The sequence below is a fragment of the Camelus ferus genome, chromosome 15 (genome assembly GCF_009834535.1).
Source record: "Camelus ferus isolate YT-003-E chromosome 15, BCGSAC_Cfer_1.0, whole genome shotgun sequence".
Lineage (NCBI taxonomy): Eukaryota > Metazoa > Chordata > Mammalia > Artiodactyla > Camelidae > Camelus > Camelus ferus.
Window position 1 is genome coordinate 858,979 of NC_045710.1, and position 23,244 is coordinate 882,222.

Genomic DNA, 23,244 nt, shown 5'->3' on the forward strand with positions numbered 1-23,244 from the left:
TGCTGCCTCGAAAACTTGCAGCGATTTAGAGTTGAAACAGTTTTCTATGTTTTCTAAAAATTCTGGCTCCATGCTTTGACAGTCGTCAGTAAAACCGAGGCCTTCCAGCCGGCCGACCTGATGCCCCCGTCAGCACGCCCTGCTGCGTGCCCATTCCGCTGCTCGTGCAGACGTGCGCAGTGACAGAGGGAGGACGACACCCCTTCCTTCAGGGAGCAGGCACCAGGCCCCTCGGCCAGTCCTGCACTGCAGGGCAGATGGCGGGGCGTGCAGCCTCGCCCTCAGAGAGCGTGGGGTGTGATGCGGACGCGGGGCAGATGGCGGGGCACGCAGCCTTGCCCTCAGAGAGTGTGGGGTCTGATGCGGACCCAGAGGGGAGCAGAGTCCCAGAAGAGTGTACCCAGAAGGGTGCTGAGACGATCTGGCGTTGTGCGATGCCAGCACCCGTGTGCAGACCGCTGCTCCTGCCCCCAGAATAGGCGTGTGCCTGGCTGTCAGTCCTGTTCTGAAGGTGAGGACGGGGACACAGGGCTCCGAGTAACTTTGGCTCCATGTCCAGAGTCCCTGCCCCAGTGTCACCCAGTGGCCCCCAGCCCACCGCTAAGAAGGCAGCCCTATCAGCAAATAGCATAATGGGGTGGATATTGTCCCAAACCACAGGGCAGCTCATTGGCTCTGATGAATTTGAACTAAGAAAAAAGTATCCAAACACCGGCCCCTCAAAGACGTTCAGAAGGATGATCACAGGCACCAGCTTAAAATAACCAATGCAGCTTCCTTAACACCACACATCCAGACTTCACGTACCGGAGGCTGATTTCTGAGCAAACCCGCTTTTTACTGTGTATGTTTGCAGTTCTGTATGTTCCTTCACTGTGTGTGTTTTCACTCAGTGTATCTGCAGTTCATTGGTTTTGGTAACCGTACCCAGAATGAATCCTGTGTTACGTAAGTTGTACAAATCATCGTGCTCGCACAGCAGTGAGTGTGGGATTCAGTAATCACTCCTTGAATTCATTTTAGAAATATCAAGGGTCTGCTAGACTTGCTAGAGAGAAAATGAAGTTCTTCTTATCGAGAATATACAAAGAACTCTTAAAACTCAAAGGGTAAGAACACAAACAACGCGGCTACGACGGAGCAGGTGTTAACGATGGAAACTGAGCACGTCTTACGATTTATAGCCGTATTACCGCTCGTGTTAGAAAGTGTATCTGTGTGACCCAACCAGACATAAAGGGGGGAGTCAGTCGATCCGAGGTGTTCTAGGTAATCCATGTGGTCAGCTTCAAGGCCACTAGACGCTCAGGGAGTCAGCTGCATCGGCGCGCTTTCCAGAGCCCTGACTCCCCTGACCTCGGGCCCGCCAGCGCTGTGGGAGGGGTTCCCGTGGCTCAGCGTCAGATTCTCGGAATTTCCACGGGAGCTAATCACAGAAAATGGAGACCAGCGACGTTACATGACTCCGAGACACATATGAAATGGCTTTCTTGTCTGCTCACAGTAGACTGCCTGCTTTAGCACTGAAACCTCACCACGGTGGCGTGGTTCCTACGTCCTCGGGAGACGCTGGCTGAGCCCAGAGGGAACGGGCAGGCTCACGAGCCAGGGAAACAGCGGGCCATTCTGCAAGGCTCCTGCGTCTAGGCCGGCCTGACGCCCTAGCTCCCGGCTTCAGCACCCAGGCCCAGCAGCGTGGTGCCCGCTGGGCTGTGGCCGCCACTCTCCGTAAACAGGAGACGTGATTTCCGCTTGTCTGTTGCTAGGAACACTGTGAAAATGGCATTTTTGTAAAATGTCCCCTGGCGCCTTGGCCCAGGAAGCCTCTCACCAGGCACAGGCGGAACCGGCAGTGGTTTGTCAGGTAAAGATGGGAAGGAGGTGACCTAGCTCGAGCCCGCGGCTGCCGGCTGCCGTGAGGGCTCTCCTGCGAGCTCCCGGGTCTCCGACCCGGGGGGGCACGCCTGCCTTCAGACGTTTCGGTTCATAAAGCGGTCGGCGCGTCTGTGATGACTTACTCCTCGTTTTGTTTAAATGTGCAGAATGTTTTAATATTCACTGTGCAGGATTTTTGTTGTTGTTAACGTAGCAAAATGAGGAAACGGGAAAATTAAAACGAAATTCCTCTTCCCACCGCCTGCGAGCACATCACGTTAGAACCTCAGGGAAGCCAACTTCAGTTCACGCGCTGGATTCCGTGTTTCTGTTTTCATTAACTTTTAAGGTCGTGTTCTGATCGCTGCGGTTTGTGTTTTGCGTCTCTAGGTTTAGAAGGCTCAATGCCCAGTATTATGTTCACTGTTGTTAGGAAGCTGAACTATGAAGGAACAACCGCTTCTCCCGTGTGTGTTAACTAACGTTCACACAGGTGTGGAGTTTACGGTTAGGGCTTTCTGCAACCGCGTAGACAAATCTGAAATACTAACCCCTAAGAGAGTGTAAGGAAATACTGTTTTAAAAAACAGGCAGAAGGGAGGGCGTAGCTCGTGGCAGAGTGCCAGCTTTCCCTGCACAGGCTCCTGCGTTCAATCCTCCGTGCAGCCATTAAAAAAATAAATAAGTAGATAGTAAATCTAATTACCTCCTCCTAAAAAAGAAAAAATAATAATAAATAAGTAAAAAAGTGAAAAAATAAATATGGAAGGCACAGTTCTGAGGGAGCGGAGAAGCCCGGCACGGGCCAAGACTAAGGCCACGCAGGAGCTCATGCGCGGAGCCTGGCCCCTCGCAGAGCTGTGGGCGAGCGACCCCAGACGTGGCACATTCGTGTCGTGTCTGCTTGGTTGCCGGTTGGACGTTGACCGACCCAGCCCTCCCGGTGTCCAGTCCGCGGACGCGAGCGTGCTGGACGCGGTCCCCCCGCCCCGACCCTGCGCTCCTGCTGAGATCTGGTGGTTAATGTGCAGCTTTTCCCCTGCAGGTTGTGCACATGGGGTGGGCCAGCGAGAGGCTGGATGGGGCCGGCTCCTCTCAGACCTTCAGACCCAAGTTCTGGCCCTGAAGGGCTCGTCCTTCCATGTCTTCGTGGCTCCTCCGGTAAGCACGCCCTGGAGGGCCCGGGAGGTGCTGACCAGCCCTCCTGTAAGAGTAGCGAAGACCAGCTCCGCTGTTCGGCCGAGGCCAGAGTGGGCATGGCCGTGGCGCCCTCCTCCAACCCCCACGGCGGGAAGGGGTCTGCGGGGACCCACTGGCTTTTCTTAAAGTCCTAAATTAACCCGCCGTGCTCGTCCTTCAGCTCGAACAGCCATCAGGACACTGGGATGTCCTCGTGCTTACAGGGCCAGCTGACTTGAGGTGGGGGTGCAGGAGCTTGGCTGTCTTAGAGCACCAGTTATACGGCTGAAGAGTCCAGACAGCAAACAAGACAGAACGGCGCCCTCTCCTCATTCTGATTTAATGGGCAAAGAACAGAACTTAAAAAGCTGTTTTCCCTCAGCTCTTCCAAGGTTTATCAGAATAGCCGAACAGTCCAATTTTGTTGGGTCCTAATAGAAATTTAATGCTGTGCGCTACAGTTTGCAATTTATTTTCCAATTCCCACCTGCACCATTTTCCCTAAATTGGCCGCATATAATGTGGATGCCCGGCCTAGAAGTTCATCAGTGAAAGCAGTTTCCCTTTCTGTGAGTCAGAACGTCAGAACCACAGACAAAACCTGACGGCTTCGGGAAACCTAACAATCTGTATGCAGCCCCCTCAGTGTCGTGACCTTTCTGCCACTGAAGTGGATAGAGGGGCTCCTCCCTTTGAGGCCGAGTGCTGCTCCCTGTGTGCAGGCGGCCGTTCTCGCCGTCCCGTCGCCCGTCAGCGGGCCGTGCGACTGCCTCCCAGCCCTGGCCGGCTGCGTGCTGCTGTCCTGAACGGGGGTGCAGGTATCTGCAGGCCCAGGTCCCGTTTCTTTGGGATGAAGAACCAGGAGTGGAATGGCCGGCTCGCAGCGCGGCTGTTTTTATTTCTCTGAGGAGCCGCTGCCCCTGTCACGTTCCCCCCAGCAGCGCAGACGGGCTCCCTCTCCTCCCCTCCTCACCGGCACCTGCCAGCCCTGACGAGGGAGGGCTGAGGGCCTCGGGGCAAATACCATCAGTTTCACCAGTGTCTCATCTTCAGCCCATCAAGTTGTAGCCATTACGTTTACACAGCTTTTTGAATGGCAGTCATACCTCAGTAAGTCGGTTTAAAAACCTGAGAATAATAAAGGACAAACCAAGTTTCGCCCTCAGACGTCTAGACGCGAATGCGTGTCTTCCTTTCGTTGGTCTTTAGCAAGCGTTTTATTTTTGATTAACTGTGGGTTTACGGGAAAGCTGGACCGTGGTAGGGTTTCTCCACGCCCTCCCTCCAGGTTCCCCCAGTGTCGACCCCGTAACTGACTGTGGTCTGATCGCTGAAACTGAACGGTTAAGGGAGGTCCAGCTCTGGTGACGAAACCACAGGCTCCATCAGACCCCATCGGCCTCTCCACCGAGCCCTTTTCTGTCCCAGGACCCAGGCCCGGGCTCCCCCGGGGACCCCTGTTTTCCAAAAACCAAGGCTGTGAATTGCGGGTGCTGGCGAGTTCGCGCCACCGCTGCCCGGTCACCGAGTTCTCCCCAGACGCACGATGCTCCCCAGTTGCTCTTGATGCTTCTTGCTAGATGCACTTTGACACGAAGGAGACACTGAGCTGCCTGCCTCCCTGTGGGCGGAGAAGCGGGCGGGGCGGGGGGAGGGGCGCTGAGGACCTGGGATGCGCCATGACAGTCAGGCTCGGGCCGAGGTGCCTCCCGCTCCCTGCGGCTAAGGGAGAAGCAGCCTCCCCGAGGTCAGCCCCCTCCCCCCGAAGCAGGGTCCCCACCCCCAGAACCGGGGGGATGTGCCTGGAGGTCCCAGGTCCCGGGTCGGAAAGTCCTTCTGATTTTAGTTTCCTCGTTAGCTAAGACTCTCAAGGTTTGGGTCTCCCCACGCACAGCGTTCTAAAGCGTGAGGGACGCTTTAAGTACGTGATCACAGTGCTCTACCTGTTCCAGGAGCAGACGGTTTAATCTACTTCCCAGGGCCAATTTCCATTTCATGGACGGAAATTCTGCTCTGGGGGCGCAGGGCCTCCCTGACCAGCAGGTGGAGAAGGTCGCTTCCCATCAGCGCCAGGCTTTGCTTGTGTGTTGGGAAATCCCGTGGCCGGTTTTCTTGGCGGTGGCGTCAGAACAGCACATCATGGGACTGAATCCCTGACCTCAGCTGTTGGGATTGTCCCGAAGCACGTCTCCTCCCACGTAAATAGCAAATAGTGTGCTCAGGGGTTTGGCATCCTCCCAGATCGCTGCTCTGGGGGCGAGGCCCGCCGCGGCCAGGGCCCCTCCGTATGCAGCCCCTTGGGGCCGGGTCCCCAGGCAGAGCAGGACACCACGCCTCCCCGACCCACTTCCGAGCCCAGTGGGCAGCCCTCAGGCCCTCCTCCTCCCTCTCCCTGGGTTTGGCTACAACGCCTTCTAAATCACAGGTGTTTTAGGAGAATGCGGGGTGCACTGCGGCTTTTCACGGACACCTCGTGCCCCCCCCCCAAATCCTGAACCGAGCTGGGGAAGGCACTCATCTGAGCTAAGAGATGGAAAGGGCTGGGCGGGGGTCAGGCTCTCCCTGAGAGCCCGGCTGCTCCGCACAGTGAGGTGAGCTGGCCCAGTTCTGCTACTGGTGACCCCGTGCTGGGCCTGCGGCCACACCAGAGCTGCAGGAAATCCCTGCTCCAGTCCCCACAACCAGTCTGCACCCTGAGAGACGTCACTTCCTTTGCCCAGAATCCTAGCAGAGCTGCCTCGCTCCCTTACAGCTGGTCATTAATGTCCCACACGAGCCGATGGCCACCGCCGATCATCAGAGCCTTGTGTCGCTAATGCTCCAGAAACCCAGGTTCTGGGCATTTGGGGGTCAGGCAGCATGTCCTCCCTTTTGTGGGGCCCGTTCAGAGGGCGTCTGCAGAGAGCAGGTGCTTTGCAGGAGTGCTTGTCTGTCTGTCTGTCCACCACCCTGGTTCTGTCTCCACCCACTCTTGTCTCTGACCAGGGTGCCCTCCCTCCCTGGTTTCTGGTTCCTCTGAGACTGGGGCTGCATGCTTGGTGTAGGAAGGGCTGCATGACCCTGTGGTAATGACACACCTGCCGCCTCACCTTCCCCTGTAACTGGCGCCTCGCTCTTGCCCCGGGAAGGCACCTCCTGGCAGGCGCTCCTTTCATTAGCTCCCATTCCGAACAGTTTCTGCAGGAGACACTTCCCCCCCTCCCCCTCCTCTCCAGCTGAGCAGCAGCAGCATCGTTTGGTAACTACGGTTTCGTCGACATCGAGAAGAGTGAGTGGGTGTGTCTGCTCCACGCGGTTGCTTGTGCAGGAAAAGCAAGACCCCGGATGGGCCCAGAAGGACGGTTCAGGGCGCCGCCCTGGGAGCCTGAATCAGCCCCACGCCCACACCAACGGCACCGGACTCCGGGGCCCGACGCTGCTGCAGACGTCACATCCGCCCAGCACTCCTGCCGGCAGCCCAGACCTCAGGTCACTGAAATACGGAGTTTGTTCTCCTGGAGAAAGTGCTTAGTTTCACAATTCGATTTTTTGAGTGTAAACACGAGCTCACCGATCACGTCAGAAGAGCACCGCACATCCTCTGTGGCCCAGGAGCACAGCGGGGCCTGCGCGCGCGCTGATTCCCGGACACGGACGCTCGGTGTGGGCTGTCGTGGCTGCAGGAGGAGGAGCCGGCGGGGGCCCGACAGCCGCCGCCGACCGGGACGGGCCTGCGGGCGGAGAGCGGCCGTCAGTGCTGGTGATCCTGAATGAGGACCACCTAGAGACACCAGGAGGAGGCCTCCCCGGAGACTGAGACGGGCCTGCTCCCGGGCAGTGATGGGGTCTGTCTCGCGGTATGAACTTTGGCAGCCTCAGCATAGAAGGTCTCCGATTCCACAGCGCCAGCTCAGCCTGCGTGTTCGTGTCACTGGATTCTTCATGCTTACAGGATGGAGGAGCCACCTGTTCCTCCTGGATCCACATAACTTCCAGGGCACTCAGCACCAGTGAGGCACAGGAAGAAATGGAGGAACGAAGGCAGGAGGGTCATGAACAGTCAACCCGAAATCCAGACTCATTCACCTGATGTGTTTGTCCACCTCCTAACGGCTTCATGTAGCTTTTCAACATCTGGTCATCTGAACTGTTGTTGCTAAATGTCACCTACAAGTGAGACCAAGTCAGGGCCTGCTTGAGAGGTGCTGTGAGACTGGGGATGACTTTGGGGGAGCTCCTCTGTATTGGTAAAACGCTACAGATCCAATTTGCTTATTTTCCACTGGTCGGGGTGCTCCTTTAATGTTGTGTCCAACTTTGCTTCCTTCACATCTAGCGTCAGACCTAAGATGCAGAAGACATCCTTGGTCGTCGGTTGTATAATCTGTAAAGTAAATATTGAGCATGTAAATAAACATGTAGCGCATCTGTTCATATAAATACTGATGATAAGTGTCGTAGCTTTGGGGTGGAGCTGCGTGATTTGGAAATGCCGTCCAGTGCCCTCTGAGGAGGAGACGGCTGACCCTGAGCAACAGTGGGAACCCTGGACCTCCACACGGTGGGGGCCTCCTGGGCGTGGTTCCCGTGTGCCTGCAGTTCTGCACCCAGGGCCCGACCGCCCTCAGACCACGTTGCGTTTACTACACGTACTTACTATTGAAAACAGTCCACGTGGCAGTGGGGCCTCACAGTTCAAACCCACGCTGTTCAAAGGTCAACTGCATAGAGGAAAAATCAACCCTTTAGATTGTTTTTTGGTGGGTGGAGGCAGCAAGCTCACAAGTCTCAAAGAATTTAGTGGCTGAACCTCAAACGGCGCTGAGCAAACTCTGCAGGAAGCAAAGACAGATGACGTGGCGTCTTCCCGGGCTTTGCAGTTTAAAGGAAAAGGCGGGGTGAGGCCATGTGTGGGAGGCACCTCCCCATGCAGGTCTCTGCGTGGACGTGAACTTTCCGCTCCTGTGGGCAGACACCAAGGAGCGGGACCGCCAGATCGGATGGTGGGAGCGTGTTTAGGTTGGTGAGCAACTTCCTCCCGAGGGGCTGCGTCGCCCGCCTTCCCCCGCAGCGGGGCACGTTCCCGCTGCGCTGTGGCCTCGCCAGCGTTCTGTGCGGCCAGGGTGGGGCTTCAGCCACTCGATCAGCTGTGTGGCTGTGGCGCCTTGTCTTAATTTTCCTCCCCTGACGACGTAGGACACGGAGCACGTTTCATGTGATTATTGGCCGTCTGTCTGTCTCCTCTGGTGAGGAGACGTTGCAGTAATTCTTGTCTTGTTCCTCTGTAGTTAAGATTTTCCTCACTCTGGCTTCAGTCAGGATTTTTTTAACCTTTAACTTTACATAATTGAAAATGATATGCCAAGATGTGGTGTTTTTCTTTTGCGTTTATCTTTCTCACCACCTGGACATGAGGCACGGGTAAGAGTATCAGCTGTAAATGGTCCCTCAGTGCCGTGCTGGGGTGGTGGGGGGGACAGGGGACAAGCTGCTTGTGGTCCTGCGACCAGGTCTCAGTCTCTTAGTGAAGCCTGTGCTTCTGGACGGTGGATGTCACACGTGTTTCTCAGTTTCTTCTCCCCACTTAGGCGGGACAGGATGGCTGGAGGGGGCTGGAGTTGAGAGCTTCCCCTCCCCAGGCCAGTTAGGCTGTGAAAACCCCAGCAGGTGAGGCTCCAGCTCACGGGTTCCCCTGGGGAGAACAGGATGCTCTGGGGATTCCAGAGTGACCCCATTCCCCCCACCCCCGCCGGAGACCCAGGGGGTTCTTCCCCAGTGTTTTCCATGAGAACCTGGACGAGCTTCTGGAGGCGAACCTCACAGTGTTGCATGGGTCACCCAGTGACTGGGCCCCCTGGAGTTTTTAACTCAGACTTGTCCGCTCTGAGCCTCCAGCAATTCCCTGATTACAAGGCAGGGTTTCTGGCCCCGGCGCTGGTTCCTGCCGTGTTTCTGCTCAGGAGTCTCTGCTCCAAGAACATGAGATGCCCTGTGTTGGTCTGCTGCCCCCAGGCTTGGGGCGGTGGTTTGCCCTGCATCCTCCCTTGTCCTACAGATCCAGAAGGGGTTGTTGAATCTTCCATCCATCAGCTTCAACCTGCTTGTTACGTGGGAGGGTGATGTTCAACTCCTCACACGCAGACCCAGAACTACGATCATTTTTCTAAATAGAAAGAAAAAGCAAACGTTGCCGTTACATCATGGCATCATGCTGGTTTAAAACCAAAGGTTTTAAATCACGTTCATGTACTGTCTAAAATAAACAGAAGCATGTTTTCAAATGGGGACTGAAAGATGTTATAAGGCGGTGGAAATGTTTACTCTGCAAAATATTAGGCAGGGAGGCTCCCTGGAAAAGTTGTAAGTTAATGGTTGGAAGCTTTGGGCTCCACACGGAATCCTTCCGTTTCCTGGCTGTGGGTCCCCGGCTGTGGGTCCCAGGCCCCTCACTCACCATCTCTTCAGCACTTTCCTCCATTTTATGGCGGGACAATAAATGCCAGCAGAAATACCCCCCAGCTCACGCCGAACACGAGGGGCTTTATTTACACACTTATAAATGAGTTTGAAAATCCATCTGAATTTAACAGATGCAGTTTTACTCTTAATATTCAGCAACCTCTTATTGTCAAAGCAATAATGAAATATGGTGAGTGAATTTATTTACTCCTAAATATTTACATGTGTTTTTGTCTGATCTTGGATTTGATATCCCAGAGCTGGAGGCAAGTTGCCAATAACAAATTCTGCTTTGCCCAAATCAAAAGCAACTTTATGTTAAGTTTTTAATATTGACATTTACTTATTTGTTTCGCTGACATGAAGCGTGAGGCTGTGGATCTGAGGCGCCCTGTTAATCACTCACAGGGCATCTCACCGCTGTCCCTGCAGGCGGGCGGGTGAGGCTGGCGTGCTCTGCGAAGGTGGAGGCTGGGTCACCGGGGAGGGTCTCGAGGTTGTCATGCCCGTCTGAGCTCAGACAACACACACAGCTCTCTTGGGAGAGGAGGAGGGTCTCTGGTCCATTTCTCTTTGGAATGAGAGCGAATGGCTCCAGGGCGTGAGTCTCCCAGTGCCCCTGTGATTTGCTCTCAGACCCCGTCTTGGTCAGCACGCACTCACCCCCATCCCAGGGGCAGCGGTCTTCTCTGAGACATCCCTGACCACATTGATGCAGCCTGTTTCTAACACTTCGCGTCAGAATGTTTAAATGAGTTTTTAAAAGGCCCAGAGATTTGGTGGCAAATAATTGAGGAGAAATTACAGAGAAAGTCCTGTCTTCAAGGATGGTTTCTAAGCTCCTCACGATGAGGGAAAGGGATGGTGCTGAAGGAAAGAGCAAACAGAAGCGGGAAGGATGGGGCAGGAAGGGAGCAACGTGGGGCTGAGAGGGCAGGGTCTGAGCGCCTCTTGAAGAGGAGCAGCCAGCGGCGGGGGTGCTGCCCCGTCTGCCCCGTGTGCTGATCGATGCTGGAAAAGCTGGGTTAAACCAGGGTGCTGTGCTGTCCCTCCTTAGTGTGAGCAGTTATTTCTGATTTGCAAACTGGAATCTGGGAAATAATATTTCAGCTACTCATGTTTCTAAACACCATTAAAATGTGTTAAATAACACTTATGGAATCAATTTTATAGCATCTTATAGCTATAAATTATATAGCAGTTGCCTATGAATATGCAAGAAATATTAGAAGCAGTTTTAAGGATGTCACTTAGGCAAGTGTATTCTATTGTCACAAAAAGTATTTACTGGGAAAGAAATATTGTAACTGAAGATCTGTAGACTGAACACATATTAGACGTTATGTATTGGGGAGGGTGTAGCTCAGTGGTGGAGTGTGTGCTTAGCATGCACAAGGTCCTAGGTTCAATCCCCAGTGCCTCCAGTAAATGAATAACCTAATCTCCCCCTAACAAGAAATAAAATAAAATTAAAAAAAAAATCCAGTATGTATCTAACTTAGAATATTTCCCCTGGGGCTACAGTGAGTGTTCCACAATATTAAAATATGCCGAGTTATTACACCTTGTCTAAAACTTCTGCTCTATTTCAAGTCAGATGTGGTCAGATAAAATAAAAAAAAATCAACTACCATTTGGAGAAAGTATTCACGATACTGTTACCAAACTCAGGCCTGCCTGCTCGCCGCTCGGAAATCAGTACTCGGGAGGCAAGCGCTGGTAGGAAGGACGGCTGCTCGAATCACAAAAGCCAGCAGCCTGGGGAGAAGGTGGACTCACGTCCGCAAACGCGTCTCCGAGGTTTTGAAGGGGAGAGGGGACGTGGTCTCAGTTACCCATGGAGGTGGGGGTCGGACTCGTGGCCATGCCCCCCACGTGCCGGCTCGCGGACGCCTCGTGCTTTTTCTGGTTGCTGCCCATTCACGCACTGAGGGGGAGGCTGGGGAGGAGATCTGCCGTCTGTGAGCTGCCCCTTCTCCGTCTCTGCTGCTTTGATCTGTGGACAGACCGGCAGGTTAGGCAAGGGGCCGTGTGAGCAGAAGTCCTGAAGTGCGTCTGGGCCGGACGCCTGGTTCAAGGTTGGCGACTGTGTAGCTGAGGTGACAAGACAGAGGGGCCTCCTGCTGAGAGCTCCGTCCTGCCAAAAGCTGCTTACGAGCGCCCGCTTGTCCGACACCATCCCGTCTCCGCGGGATTGGGCCGGGGGTCATCTTCCGTGACTTCCTGCTGCTGATGCCGGGCGCCATGCTCCCAGGGGGAGGACGTCTGCCTGGGCCTGCAGCCTTTCCCTGCTGACAGTCGTAGGTGCCTGCTTACATCCCCGGGCAGAGCAAGCTACACGTTCTGACGCCCACGGAGATGTGGGTTATTATGAGCGTTAATCCCACTCTCTCGAGGCCAGTTCTTGGACTTGTGCTGACCACAGGCTCAGTCCCGCTCAAGGCGGAGCAGCTGACGTCATGGCTGCAGTCCGGTCACCGTGCAGGTGTCCTGCTGGCAGTTACGGTGCCTGTGAAACAACACAGGAAGGTGCCTCAGACACGAGCCTGTGGCTCCGTAGCCATGACCTGCTTGTCTGGGGCTCAGGGAGGCCTGGGACACTTCAGCTCCCTGCAGACAAGATCCAGGGGACGTGGGGTGGGGGCTTCTGTACTTGGTGGAGGGGTCGGGGGAGGCCCGCAGGGTCCTGCTCGGTTCCATTACTGAGTGCAAGTCCATGTGGCTGACACACAGTGAGGCCAAACAAACCAAAACATCAGTTTGGAGCCGAGAAACATTTGTTGCAGGGTCAAGCAGAGAGAAGGGGTGACCTGTGCCCAAAAGCCCTGAGCTCCCCGCAAACCACCAGGGAGTTGTTACAGGCAAAATCGGAGGGGAGGCCTGCAAGTATGTGCCCTTCCTCCGACGGGGCTCCTGTGCTCAGCCTGAAGTTACCGGCATGCACCTGGGTAGGGCCTGGGCTCCTGTGGAAGGGCCCGGAGACACTGCGCCGTGTAGTAGACGCCACATCAGAAGTCACGACCTTCCTAGCTGAAGTTAGGCAGCCAGCTGCCTGACCGCACGCCTCCCTGAAGGCCAGGCCCAGACTGGTTCCAAGCTTGTCCTGAATTTCTCAGGGAATGAGAGCTATTTTATCATTAAAGTCCGGTTGTCAAGCCTCCTCCTCCTGACTGGGTCTGCTGCGCCAAGATGGTAGCTGACGGGACTGAGACCTTAATCACACAGGGTCACATCCGAGAACTCGGGAGTGTTTCCCATTCAGTGTCCGCTACCCAGATCGAGAGAGGACTCCACCCCAGTTTCAGCAGGAAGCAGCCAGAGTGGTCATCGCCCGCTCCTCTGAAAGACCTGGGGAGATTGAAACAGGAGTAGGGGAAACCAAGCCAGCACCCGGGGGTCCTCCCAGATACGAATCCTTCCCACGTCCCCCGTTTCTTGTTCATAGGAAGGAGCCTCCCAGACCTTCCGAGTTCCAACGGGCAGATTCCAACAGCTGTCATCAGGGAAGGGAGGGGTGCAGAGACGGGAGGAGCGGTCGAGGAGCAAGGGTGCGGCCTCGGTGCGGGTCCTGGCTGCTCCTCCAGCAACAGACATAGCAGTGTCTCTGAGCTCTTCTGCAGGAACTAAGGCGCCCCACCACCAGGTGGAGGATGGCAGCTTCAGGCTGAGCACAGGAGCCCTGCAGCCCCACCCTGTTCCTCCCCACCAGCCAGTCAGAAGACAGTCACACCCCTGCAGCCCTCACCCCAAATTTTGCCTATAAAAACTCCACGGAGCCATTGGGGAGCTCGGGGGTTCCCGGGCACGAGCCGCCCCTCCCCTTGCCTGGCTCTGCGCTAACCCTCCCTCTGCTCCAAACTCCAGCGTTTCCGTTTGGCCTCACGGTCCATCAGGCACATGAACTGTGTTGGGTGGCACTTGAAACAGTCCCCGTGGCCCAGAGGATGAGATGCAGGACCGACTCCCGCCCCGGATGGCATCTCCCACCCTGGCAGAGCTGGGCGTGGAGATGGGGCCTTCGCGGGGGCAGGAGCCGGACAGGGGCGAGGCGGCAGGGGCCCCAGCAGACGCGCAGCCTCCACCTGCAAACCCGTCACCTTCCCAAAAGCTCTGACCTGAAGTTAGTCTTTAATTGAACCTAAGAGGAATCCAGAGTGAGTTCCTACAATTATGCCCACTGTGTACGGTGGACACGTCCCTGCGTGACCGCGTTCCTGTGTCAGAAACGTGTCTGCACACGTCGTCCCCACGCCTGCAGCATGAGGGCGCACAGGTCACCCATGAAGGCCCACCGCAGTGCCTGGGTCAGTCTTCCAGGCGCCCTACGCCGGGTTTAGAATTTAATGAAGGTAAAGACACCGTGAGTCGCGTCTGAGTTCTCACACTGCAAACGGCATCCATCTTTCAGGTGTGCTTAACTTTTTCCCAGTTTTACTGAGCTGTGATTGACCGAGTCATCACATATTTAACGTGAACAACGTGGTGATTTGATACACACGTACGTTAGTGATTCCCACAATCAGCTAGTCGGCACCCCCGTCCCCTTGCACGGTCCCTGTTTCGGGTGAGAACCCACGGGGTTTATGTGTCCGCCCTCTGTCCTCACAGGTGAGCATGTTAGACTGGGGCCGAGCGGAAAAAGCCTATGACCTCTGCAAGGTGCTATTTAAAGTTCACCAGGTGAGTGTCCTGGCACATTAGACGCTTTCGTCTTAACAGGGTGTCCCTTTGGGCTTAAAGAGCAAGGGGAACGTTGTTCAGCACCGTCTGCTGAAGCAGTAGCATAAGCTGGAAGTCCAGGTCCGTCCTCCCGCCATTCGCCGAAGTGCCACCGAAGAGCACCCGGGGGACCGTCTGTCTCTTTGTCTCGTCACGCAGGCTCCTCGTGACTTCCCCCTGGCTGGTGTTCCCACGTGCTTCCGTGGCTCTTCCTGCATCCGAGACGTGCGCCTGGGGCTGGGGTGTCGCCACAGGGCCGTCGCATCTTATGTGAGACAAATACACCATGGAGCCTCTTCTATTAACAGATAGAGACGCGCTCCTATGTTTATCCAGCGTATCTTCCCACAAAGATTGAAAAGAATTTGATAAACACACGTGCAGTGAAGTAATTATGAGATCATGAACTTGCCCAGGAGAATGGGTGCAGCGAACGTCCTAAACTCAGCACAGGACCGATAATAATGAACATGATAATAAAGTCACAAAGTTGGACGTTTTTAGAAAGGAGACTGTGTCCTGTGGGCTGAGCGTCCTGCCGGGTGTCCCTGACAGTGACCTTTCAGAATCTCCCCTTTTCTCACGTCCTTTAACCCTCGATGTTGGTTATTTCACACACGTGAATTTAAAGCTCTTGGTAAGAGTTCGTTCATTTTTCAAAAACCGAAATAAACGTGGGGTTATCGTAAGGCCCAGCATGTCAGTACAGCATTTGAATCACCATTTCGAAGCAGAGCCATTAATATCTAGCCCAGAAACCCAGCGTGCAGCTGCGGGGGAGGTTCTCCTCCCCCCAAATTCCTTTTCCAGGTCTTAACATCGTGTGTCTGTATTTCACAGTCACCACGAAACAGATGAGAAAATTGTGTCATCTGGCTTGATCGCGATCGTGACTTGAATTGTAAACAGCCTCTCAGCCTCCACACGGTGAACAATAAGCGCCCCACCCAGAGGTGAGGCGCCGGCGCCACAGTCCGTCCAGCGCGGGAACTCTCCGGGACGCGAAGCTGCGCAGGCGTTTGGCAAAGGGTGTTGATCATAGTCCCTGTTTATTTTAATGGCGGCACCGGGATGGAGCCCAGGGCCTCGTGCACACTAAGCACGCGCCCCACCCCTGAGCTGTGCCCTCCGGCCCGTGACATCCCCCCCTCGAGGACTGGGGCTCCCGGGGCCCAGCTCCCTGCTCTGTCTGCACCCTGCGCTAACCCTGCCCCCCCAGGAGCCGACCCTTATTACCTCCATCAGCTGGGAAGTCAAGCACGCAGAGGGGAGTCTCTTCCAGAAGCCTCGCGGGAGGTGGGCCGGCCGCGTCCTGGAAGCTTATCTCAGGGCTGTTCTGTTCACCGTCAGCACAGGTGTGCGGGCGTCTCCCCGGGTGTAGCTTTAGTGACAGCAAGCGGAGCTGTGGGAGTGACTAGCGCTCGGAGGAGAGAGTGCCTGAGTGATTCTCCGAAGTCCTGCCGCAGCAGAAACAGAACCACCCAAGTCAGACGGACAAGGACGGCGCTCCGGGCCGCGGCTAACGGGCAGGGATCGAGCCCAGTGCCTCTGGCGCCCATGGAGGGGCCCCGACCAGCTGGGGGTGGGGCGTGGGTTTTCCCGTGGCCTGGGCGCCGCGGCCCCACCCAAGGGGAAAGTAACCTTTCTCGTAGCTTCCCGGTGGGGTAAGTCTTGTAAGGTGGAGCTGCCCCAAGAGGTGAGGCTCCCGCAGGCACAGAGACCGAAGATGGCCCAGTTCCCTGGATTCACACCCAGAGGGCAGGGCGGCTCCTAGGCCCGGCTGTGGACGGGGAGGCAGATCCAAGTGTCAAAGGGGCCCCGACGGGGCCGAGGAGGATGAGTTTCTAACGTAAGTGCTCGGGACAGCGGCCTGGGCCCGGGGCCCGGAGGGCCTGTGCGCCGTCAGTGAGGCTGTGGGGGCGGGGGGAGGGGGTCACTCACTCACTGTCTCTGCGGCAGCTCAGGACCTTCGATGGGGTGATTGTCCCCGGTGTCCCCAGTGTCTGAGTCATCGTCACAGTGTGTTCCTGAGTTACTGGGGAGGGAGCTGTGTGGGTCCTTGCTCTCACTTCTGCGGCATTTATTCCGTGTTGTTTTTATGAGGCTAAGCAGTGTGAGTTCCAGAACGCGGCAGCGTCTGTGAAGGCCCTCGGCGCCCCTCATGGGCTTTCTCAGGAGGTCCCGAGGCGCGTTTCACGTCCTCTGTTTGTTCTTGAGCGTGGACCCCAGGCGTGTCGATTCGCCGCAGGACCCTGGCCCCCGTGCCCGATCGAGTGCGCTCACTCGTCAGCTCCGACTCTACGCAGGGCGCTCCTGAGAGCCAGCGGCTGTGTGCGTGGAGACGTAGCGATGCTCTTCAGTTAGTGGCGCTGGAAGGACTGTCAAAGCCCACTGAGAAGTGAAGACCCACGGTGATCGTGTATTTGAAGAACTCCGTTAAAATCCTGTCACACGTTCATAGAACTGCATTTACAGAGAGACCTTGCGTGGAAGGGAATGTAAAACACTAGAGAACAGAGCAGAGTTATTTATCTGCTACATGCCCTGGGCTGCTGCAGTAATTGTTTCACAGGCACAAATAGAAGCAGGAAAAATGCAGATAATTTTCTGAAATAGTCGTTGCTTTTGTTTCCTGGACGATGCCGAGATGGTTTCCGGCTCCGTGGTCTGGGGTGGGGCCAGGCCCTCTGAGCGGGTGCCGGCTGGAGAGCGGGTGCCGGGCTGTGTGGTGATGATTTTGTGGGGACCAGTAAGCTGCATACTAGACGTCAAACCTGAGCGGACGCTGAGACGCAGCTCTGCTTAACGACCGCGCGTCGTGTAAGCAGGACGCACGGTTCCATGACGGGCTCCGTGGGCCGCACACCTTGTCTGCGCTGTCCTTGACGACCTTTCTTGGACGCCCCATTTTGTGCGAAACGGAGGCTCAGAGGGAAGCAAAGAGCTCAGGGCGGCAGCTGGTAACTGGCGAGGAAGGTTCTCAGAGCTGCTTCTCTTCTGCTGAGATGTGCAGCCCCACCCCCAGCCAGTAGAAGGCGGGGCCGCCTGCAGACGGGTTCCCCTCCCTGTAAGGGAGCCGCCACCGCAAGCTCAGTCCTTGTGTTGAGTCTGAGAGCTCAGGTCAGGGACACGCCTTTCTCTTCTTGCTTTATGGCCCACAGTCCTGTCAGTTGGTGGTTTCTGTGCATCGCAGTCTGAGGTCAAGGACCCCGGGGCTCCCAGGTCAAGGTGCACCTGTGTGCAGGTTCGTTCCAGGTCGGGGACAGAGCACTGGACACACGACACCACACCTCGCACACACACACCCCGTGGGCAGCAGGTGTCTCTACATGATGCACGAGGACGGACTCCCTGGGTGATGGAGCGGGGAGATGGAGAGAGTGGGGTCCCACAGAGCCGTCCCTCGGCCCCGGGAGCCCCCGGGCCCCTGCCCTCGGCAGCAGTCACTGTACGTACCAGCCAGAGCCCAGAAAACAAGCATTTTTCAAATAGAACCGTTTGGCCAACAAGGAAGTTCATGAGGATTCAGGGAATGAACTCCGAGCCCTGTTTGAGTTGGGGGGCGGGGCTGGGCTGGATGGTCCAGGGGATCCGAGTAGCTCGGAATCAGGATGTGAAGACCCAGCCTCTGGGCAGCTCCGATCCACGCGGGGCTGTGGTCACGTCACATCCATCAGCCGTCCAGCCCACTCCTTCTCCTGCCCTAGAGGCTGTGGGGGCACTTCGTGTGGGTCTGCACAGCGAGAGGGCGAGCAGGCGACAGAGGATGGCCATAAACCTTGAGGGGAGAGAGAGAGACAGAGACAGAGAAACACAGAGACAGAGACCGAGAGACAGAGGGAGAGACGCCAAGGGGTGGGCACAGGCACGGCCCCGGCTGAGACACTGACTCGTCTGCGGCCCCGGCGGCGGCTCCCTGGGCCCGGGAGCTCTGCAGTCGGGCTCCTCCCTGGGTGAGGGTGCGCTCAGCTCGGGGAAGAGGGTGGAGACCCTGACAGGTCAGAGCAGCCAGGACCCCGCTCAGGGCGCCTGTGATCACAGACACACTGGCCGGTTCACGGTTTCTGCTTAAATTTTTAACCAGAAGCAACAGCTGCTTTTTGCTGTTTTAACCTTTGCTTTGATGCTATTGCTGAAACTTGTCTCCCGTGCGGTCAGGCCCTCTGGGTTCGCATCCCCAAGTCTGGGAGCCGAGTGACCCACCCGGCCTCCTGTGCGTGCAGTGAGGGGGCCGGTCACTCTGCGGGGAGTCCTGCCGCCCCGCCGTCCCCCGTGCTTCAGCACAGACGTCTCGTGACTTTTATCTTTAGAGCTAAACAGGAAAAGAAGCGACACTGATACTCTAAGTGTAAGATGCTTGCAGATGACTGAAGTTGGACGTAACTGACTTACACGTACTTCTTTATGGGGCCGAGTCCACAGCAGCCGTGTCCGAGGGTACTGCGCTCCTGAGTCAGGTGGCGACCGGATGTGGTCACCGTGGCCCGGGGCCCTCCCCGCTCCCTCGGGTTCCCCCACCACGTCCCCCCACCTCTGTTTCAGCTCTGGCTTCTGGACGACAGCTGGGCACCAGCTGCCCTCTCCCTGGGCCTCGGGGGCCCCGACGGCCAGGACCACGGGCCCTACTGCTTCAGCGTCCTCGGTGGCCACGGCGCGAGCCACGTGTTCAGCGTGGGTCTGGGGAGCGAGCTGGCCGTGTGGGAGAGGTCCTTCCAGAGGGCTGCCTTGCTGGAGGTGCAGAGGGCCGGGGTAAGTGCCACACGCTGTTCTCTGAGGAAACCTGCGCGGGGCCTGAAGCACAAATGAGAGCGTGTGTGACAATCATTCCGTGAAAATGAACCTCACAGGTTGAGTGTTTCCGTCCAGTCACCGGGTCAAATGGCCTTGTGCTCGGCGTGCGCAGCAGGTGGGTGCGGGGTTACAGGGACACGTGAGACGCTTCCGTCCCACCCACTTCAGTCGTTACGCTTAATGTGGGGAGGGGCCGCGACACTTAGCGTCTAAGCCCACCGCACCCCGCCTCCCTGGGGTCCGTCCGCCGGTGGGTGTACGGTGACGCTACCTGGACACTTGTCACACTTTAAGGCGCTTAGCGGCCCCCCTGACGACTTAATGACGCAGTGAGAATGCGGACAGCCTGTGCGTCTGGATGGCTCTGCCCCCTCACAGCAGCAGGTGTCTCTCCGGACTGGAGTGAGTGTGCTTGGACTGAATGGAGGAGGAATAGTGCGCAAGAATCCTCGCAGAACGGCAGAGCCCTTCTCGGGGGGACACGCGCGGAGGGAAGGCAGTGACAGAAGGCAGACACGGTGGGGCACCACGAAGCTGACTGACGCCCACAGCACGGCTCTGGGCTCCCCCGGCCTGGCTCTGACGTCCTCGGTGTGGACTTGGTCGCCAAGGGCGGCGGCCCTGTTACTGAGCGCAGTTTTGAGTGTGACGAGGTTCCGTGTCATCATTGCCGCTCTGTTGTGACAGTAGGTGGCCCCGTCCTTTTCCCGGGACTGGGCAGAGCTGGGATGGGGAGGGTCCGGGGGCCACGTCAGCTGTGCAGGGCCTCACGAGGGCTGGAGGAAGCCCGGGGGCTCGACTGTGCAGGACTGAAAGGCCATCCCGGCCTCTCGGGGGCGAGGTCCCCGATCTGCAGCTCTGACTTCTCACTCAGGATGCCTGTGTCCGAGGAAGGCCCTGCAGCCCCCCCACTCCCGGTCGGGAGCGACCTCGGCGCCAGAGAGTCGGTCCCTGAGTTCTCGGTTTTCTAGACTCAGGAGGTAGAAGGAACTAGTCAGAAGGGCTCAAGTCCTGGCCTGACCATGAACTCAGACCAGTGATTTCTCCAGAACACCATTAGCAAATCTGCAAACCAAGGGTTATCACAGAGACACCATGAGCCGTTTCAGGTTGTGTCAGTTTAGTGCACACCCTGTGCCAGACCAGGTGCATTTAACACGGTATTTACTTTTCTGAACACGCCTGAGACGCAGCCATCATGGTTCCTCCTCTCATTTCACTGAAGAGAAAAACAGGTTCAGAAAGGCTGGGGGCTTCTCCACGGTCACCCGGAGAAGGGCAGCCACACCCCGCGATCCTGCCCTACGCACTTCGGTCTTGGGAGGCACGTTCTCTCTGCTAAACACACTGCCTCCCTGAGACAAGAGGGAACGCTGGGAAGAGCCCGGAAAGTGCAGGGACGCTGCAGACGCCAGCCGAGCTCGCTGCCCCCGCCCCGTGTCTGGCTCTGTGGTTCCGGGCGTGTCTGGCACTCCGTCTTCACGCGGGTTTGCCCAGCCCGACGCCCAGCTCCACGTCCCCAGAGGCCCCGTCCCTGTGGTGCAGCCGGCCTTCCACCCTGAGCGCGGTGGCCGCGGGCAGCGCTTCTCCCGCGTTCCTTGCTCCCCTCCTCCTCTCGGAGGGTCCTGACAGGTTGTCCCTGAGCCCGTCCCTGGCTCTGGATTTAAATACACTTGTCTTCACAGGAATCTCACTCTGCGTCTTATCTGGGTCAGTACATTTTATAGCAAAATCCTAAGTCGGAGTTAGCCACTCGTTTGGCGCTTGTCATGCGGCCCTCTCAGCTCAAGAGCACTCGCTTGGCTCATTGTATTTAAACAGCATCTGTGTTACGGTAGCACACGGAGGAGGCCAGAATTCAGTGTCGTATTTGCACCTGAACGCATCAAAGCCCCGCGAGGACCACCTTCTCCCCGACCCGCTCCCGAGCTCAGGCGCAAACGCAGACGTCAGGTCGTGTGTTTGTCAGACGCCTTTCCCATCTCGGTGGTCTTTTTCTTCCTTATTAAACGTGTACTCATATGTGCGTGCTGCACTGCAGTGCGCAAAATTCTGTGCATTTTTTCACAACAGCTCACATTTTTGTTTATACCAGTGATACCCTGATAGAATTTGAAGTTTTTTCCAAAAGGATCTCTTTCCTACAGCAGCACGCAGTGTGAAGAATGTGCATCAGACAGGCTGCCTTTGGCCACAAGTCACAGGACTCTTGACTCAGCGACCGTCAGCATCGTGAGAACAGGTGCCTGCCGGGCAGTGGCTCCTCACGCACCCCCCATTGGGTGCTGGGGTCTGGATTTCCCCGAATGCCTCCCTCCTGCTGCAGGACCTCTGCCAGACACAAGGGTGCAGCCGGCCCTCTCCCCGCGCTCACGGAGGGGGCACAGCTCCCCAGGGGAACCGGGCTTTGATCCTGCCAGATTAGGTCGTGAACATGTTGGACAGAAGAAAGGTCTGTCCAGGGACCTGCCCTCTGCTGACCAGCATCCACAGTGTGGCCTGGGACAGGGGCGGCTTCCTCTAAGCAGAAGAGGGATGGGTGCAGAGTTCAGCTCGAAAGGAGAAGTGAGGTCAGACTCGACAAGCCGGGTTTGCTGAGGTGCCTACAGGCACCGGCAAGAAACGCCCAGGACGGCTACACCGAACACCGGACACCTGACACAGCGTCACAGGCTGACTTTCCTGCAACGGAAGAGCAAACAAACGACTCTGAAACAACACAAATAAATAAGTAGATAAAGTGGGGGGTAGACAGTTCACGGCAGAAACAAGCGGAGAAAGGCATGGCCAAGAATGTGGTTTTTCCTTCCAGTTTTCCTGAGATGTGACTGGCACGCAGCACCGCACGAGGTCAGGGTGCGCGGCGCAGTGACAACTGACACGCGTCGTGAGATGACTATCGCAATAATCACTGAACTTAGTGAACACCCATCATTTCATATGAATACAATTCATGAGTTCATGCTATGAAAATTAATTAATTGATGTTTATAAAGCCCCCGACATTATAATATGAAAACAACATTTCCTTAGATGCTTAGATTTTTCAGATAAATCTGTAATTAATTTCAGGCTGAGTTATTAAAAAAACGCACACCCCTGTAGTGGGAGGTTTTGCGACACCACGTGGAATACTGCGAAGACGCTTCATTGCTCCCCTCCGAGAAATGGACCGAGCGCTCCTAACGGAAGGTCAAGTGAAACATTAAAGGACACTCAGGTTAGACTTACGCGGTCACTGACTTTGTTACCAGAAGCACCGGCTTAACGACCCGGTTAAGAGTTAGGTTGTCCTCATTACGACAGCACGCTTGTCGCGGTTCTGATTTACCTGGGCGTTTGCGGATGTGGCTTTGCAGCCAGGGCTGTGTGACGTGAAAACCCTCAGTGTAACTGGGATGCTTCTGTTGACGCCCTGTTCATGCTGCCTCTTCCCCGAGTCCACACACTCCCACAGACGAGGGCGTCGCAGCTCTGAGGCTGGTCCCGTGGGCTCCTCACCGAGCTGGAGCCTCATCTGAATCCACGTTAAACCTGGGGGTTCCTGTAATGGCCGTGTGTTTGTCTGCACGCCCTCTCTAGAACTTCCTCGCCACTGAAGGAAGGTACGCAGTTCAGTGACCTCACAGAGGAGCTCACAGTTAGCGCCTTCGATGTGTTCGTTTCCCAGCTTCCGAGAAACACCCAGCAGGTGCTTCCATCCCAGCACCAGCGTTTGCTCCCCTTGCAGGTGCTGTGGTTGGGCAAGCTTCGCGAGTCCGAGTCTGTCACTTTGCGTGCTCATGCGCAGACCCTCACCAGCAGCAGCCGTGTGGCCCCGATGTGCGTGCAGACACGCAACGCCCACCGAGGCCGACGGTGAAGATGCGCCGCCCCCCCCCGCTGTCCCTCGAGTGGTTTCTTGCTCAGTCGTGCTTGTCTCCAAGCCAAGGGCGGGTCCTCGTTACCCACTCGGGTCCAGCTGCTCCACACTTAAGAGCCCCAAACCGAGAGACACAGGTGTGGGTAGGAAGGAAAGTTTGCTTTATTCAGGAGGCTGGCCTCATGGGGAGAAGGGGGACTCACGCCCCAAAGAGCCACTCCCCACTGCCGATCGGGGGCAAGAGCTTCTAACGGGGGTTTGGGGTGCCAGGTGGGGGTGGCAGGTGGAGCAGCATGGTCAGCTCTGACAGGCACCTTGGAATCGGCCGTGCGGGGTCTGACTAGCGTCACCTTGACTGTTTTAAGTGCAGATGATCTTCA

General features: G+C 56.5%; 1 protein-coding gene across 1 annotated transcript in view; it reads left to right on the forward strand.

Moving 5' to 3' along the window:
- SNTG2 (syntrophin gamma 2) overlaps positions 1 to 23,244 on the forward strand; it is a 121,957-nt gene that overhangs the window by 80,645 nt on the left and 18,068 nt on the right. Inside the window, 4 exon segments of the mRNA XM_032497939.1 lie at positions 2,921 to 2,990; positions 2,993 to 3,036; positions 14,101 to 14,172; positions 18,754 to 18,960. Of these exon segments, the coding sequence (XP_032353830.1) occupies positions 2,921 to 2,990; positions 2,993 to 3,036; positions 14,101 to 14,172; positions 18,754 to 18,960 (393 nt within the window).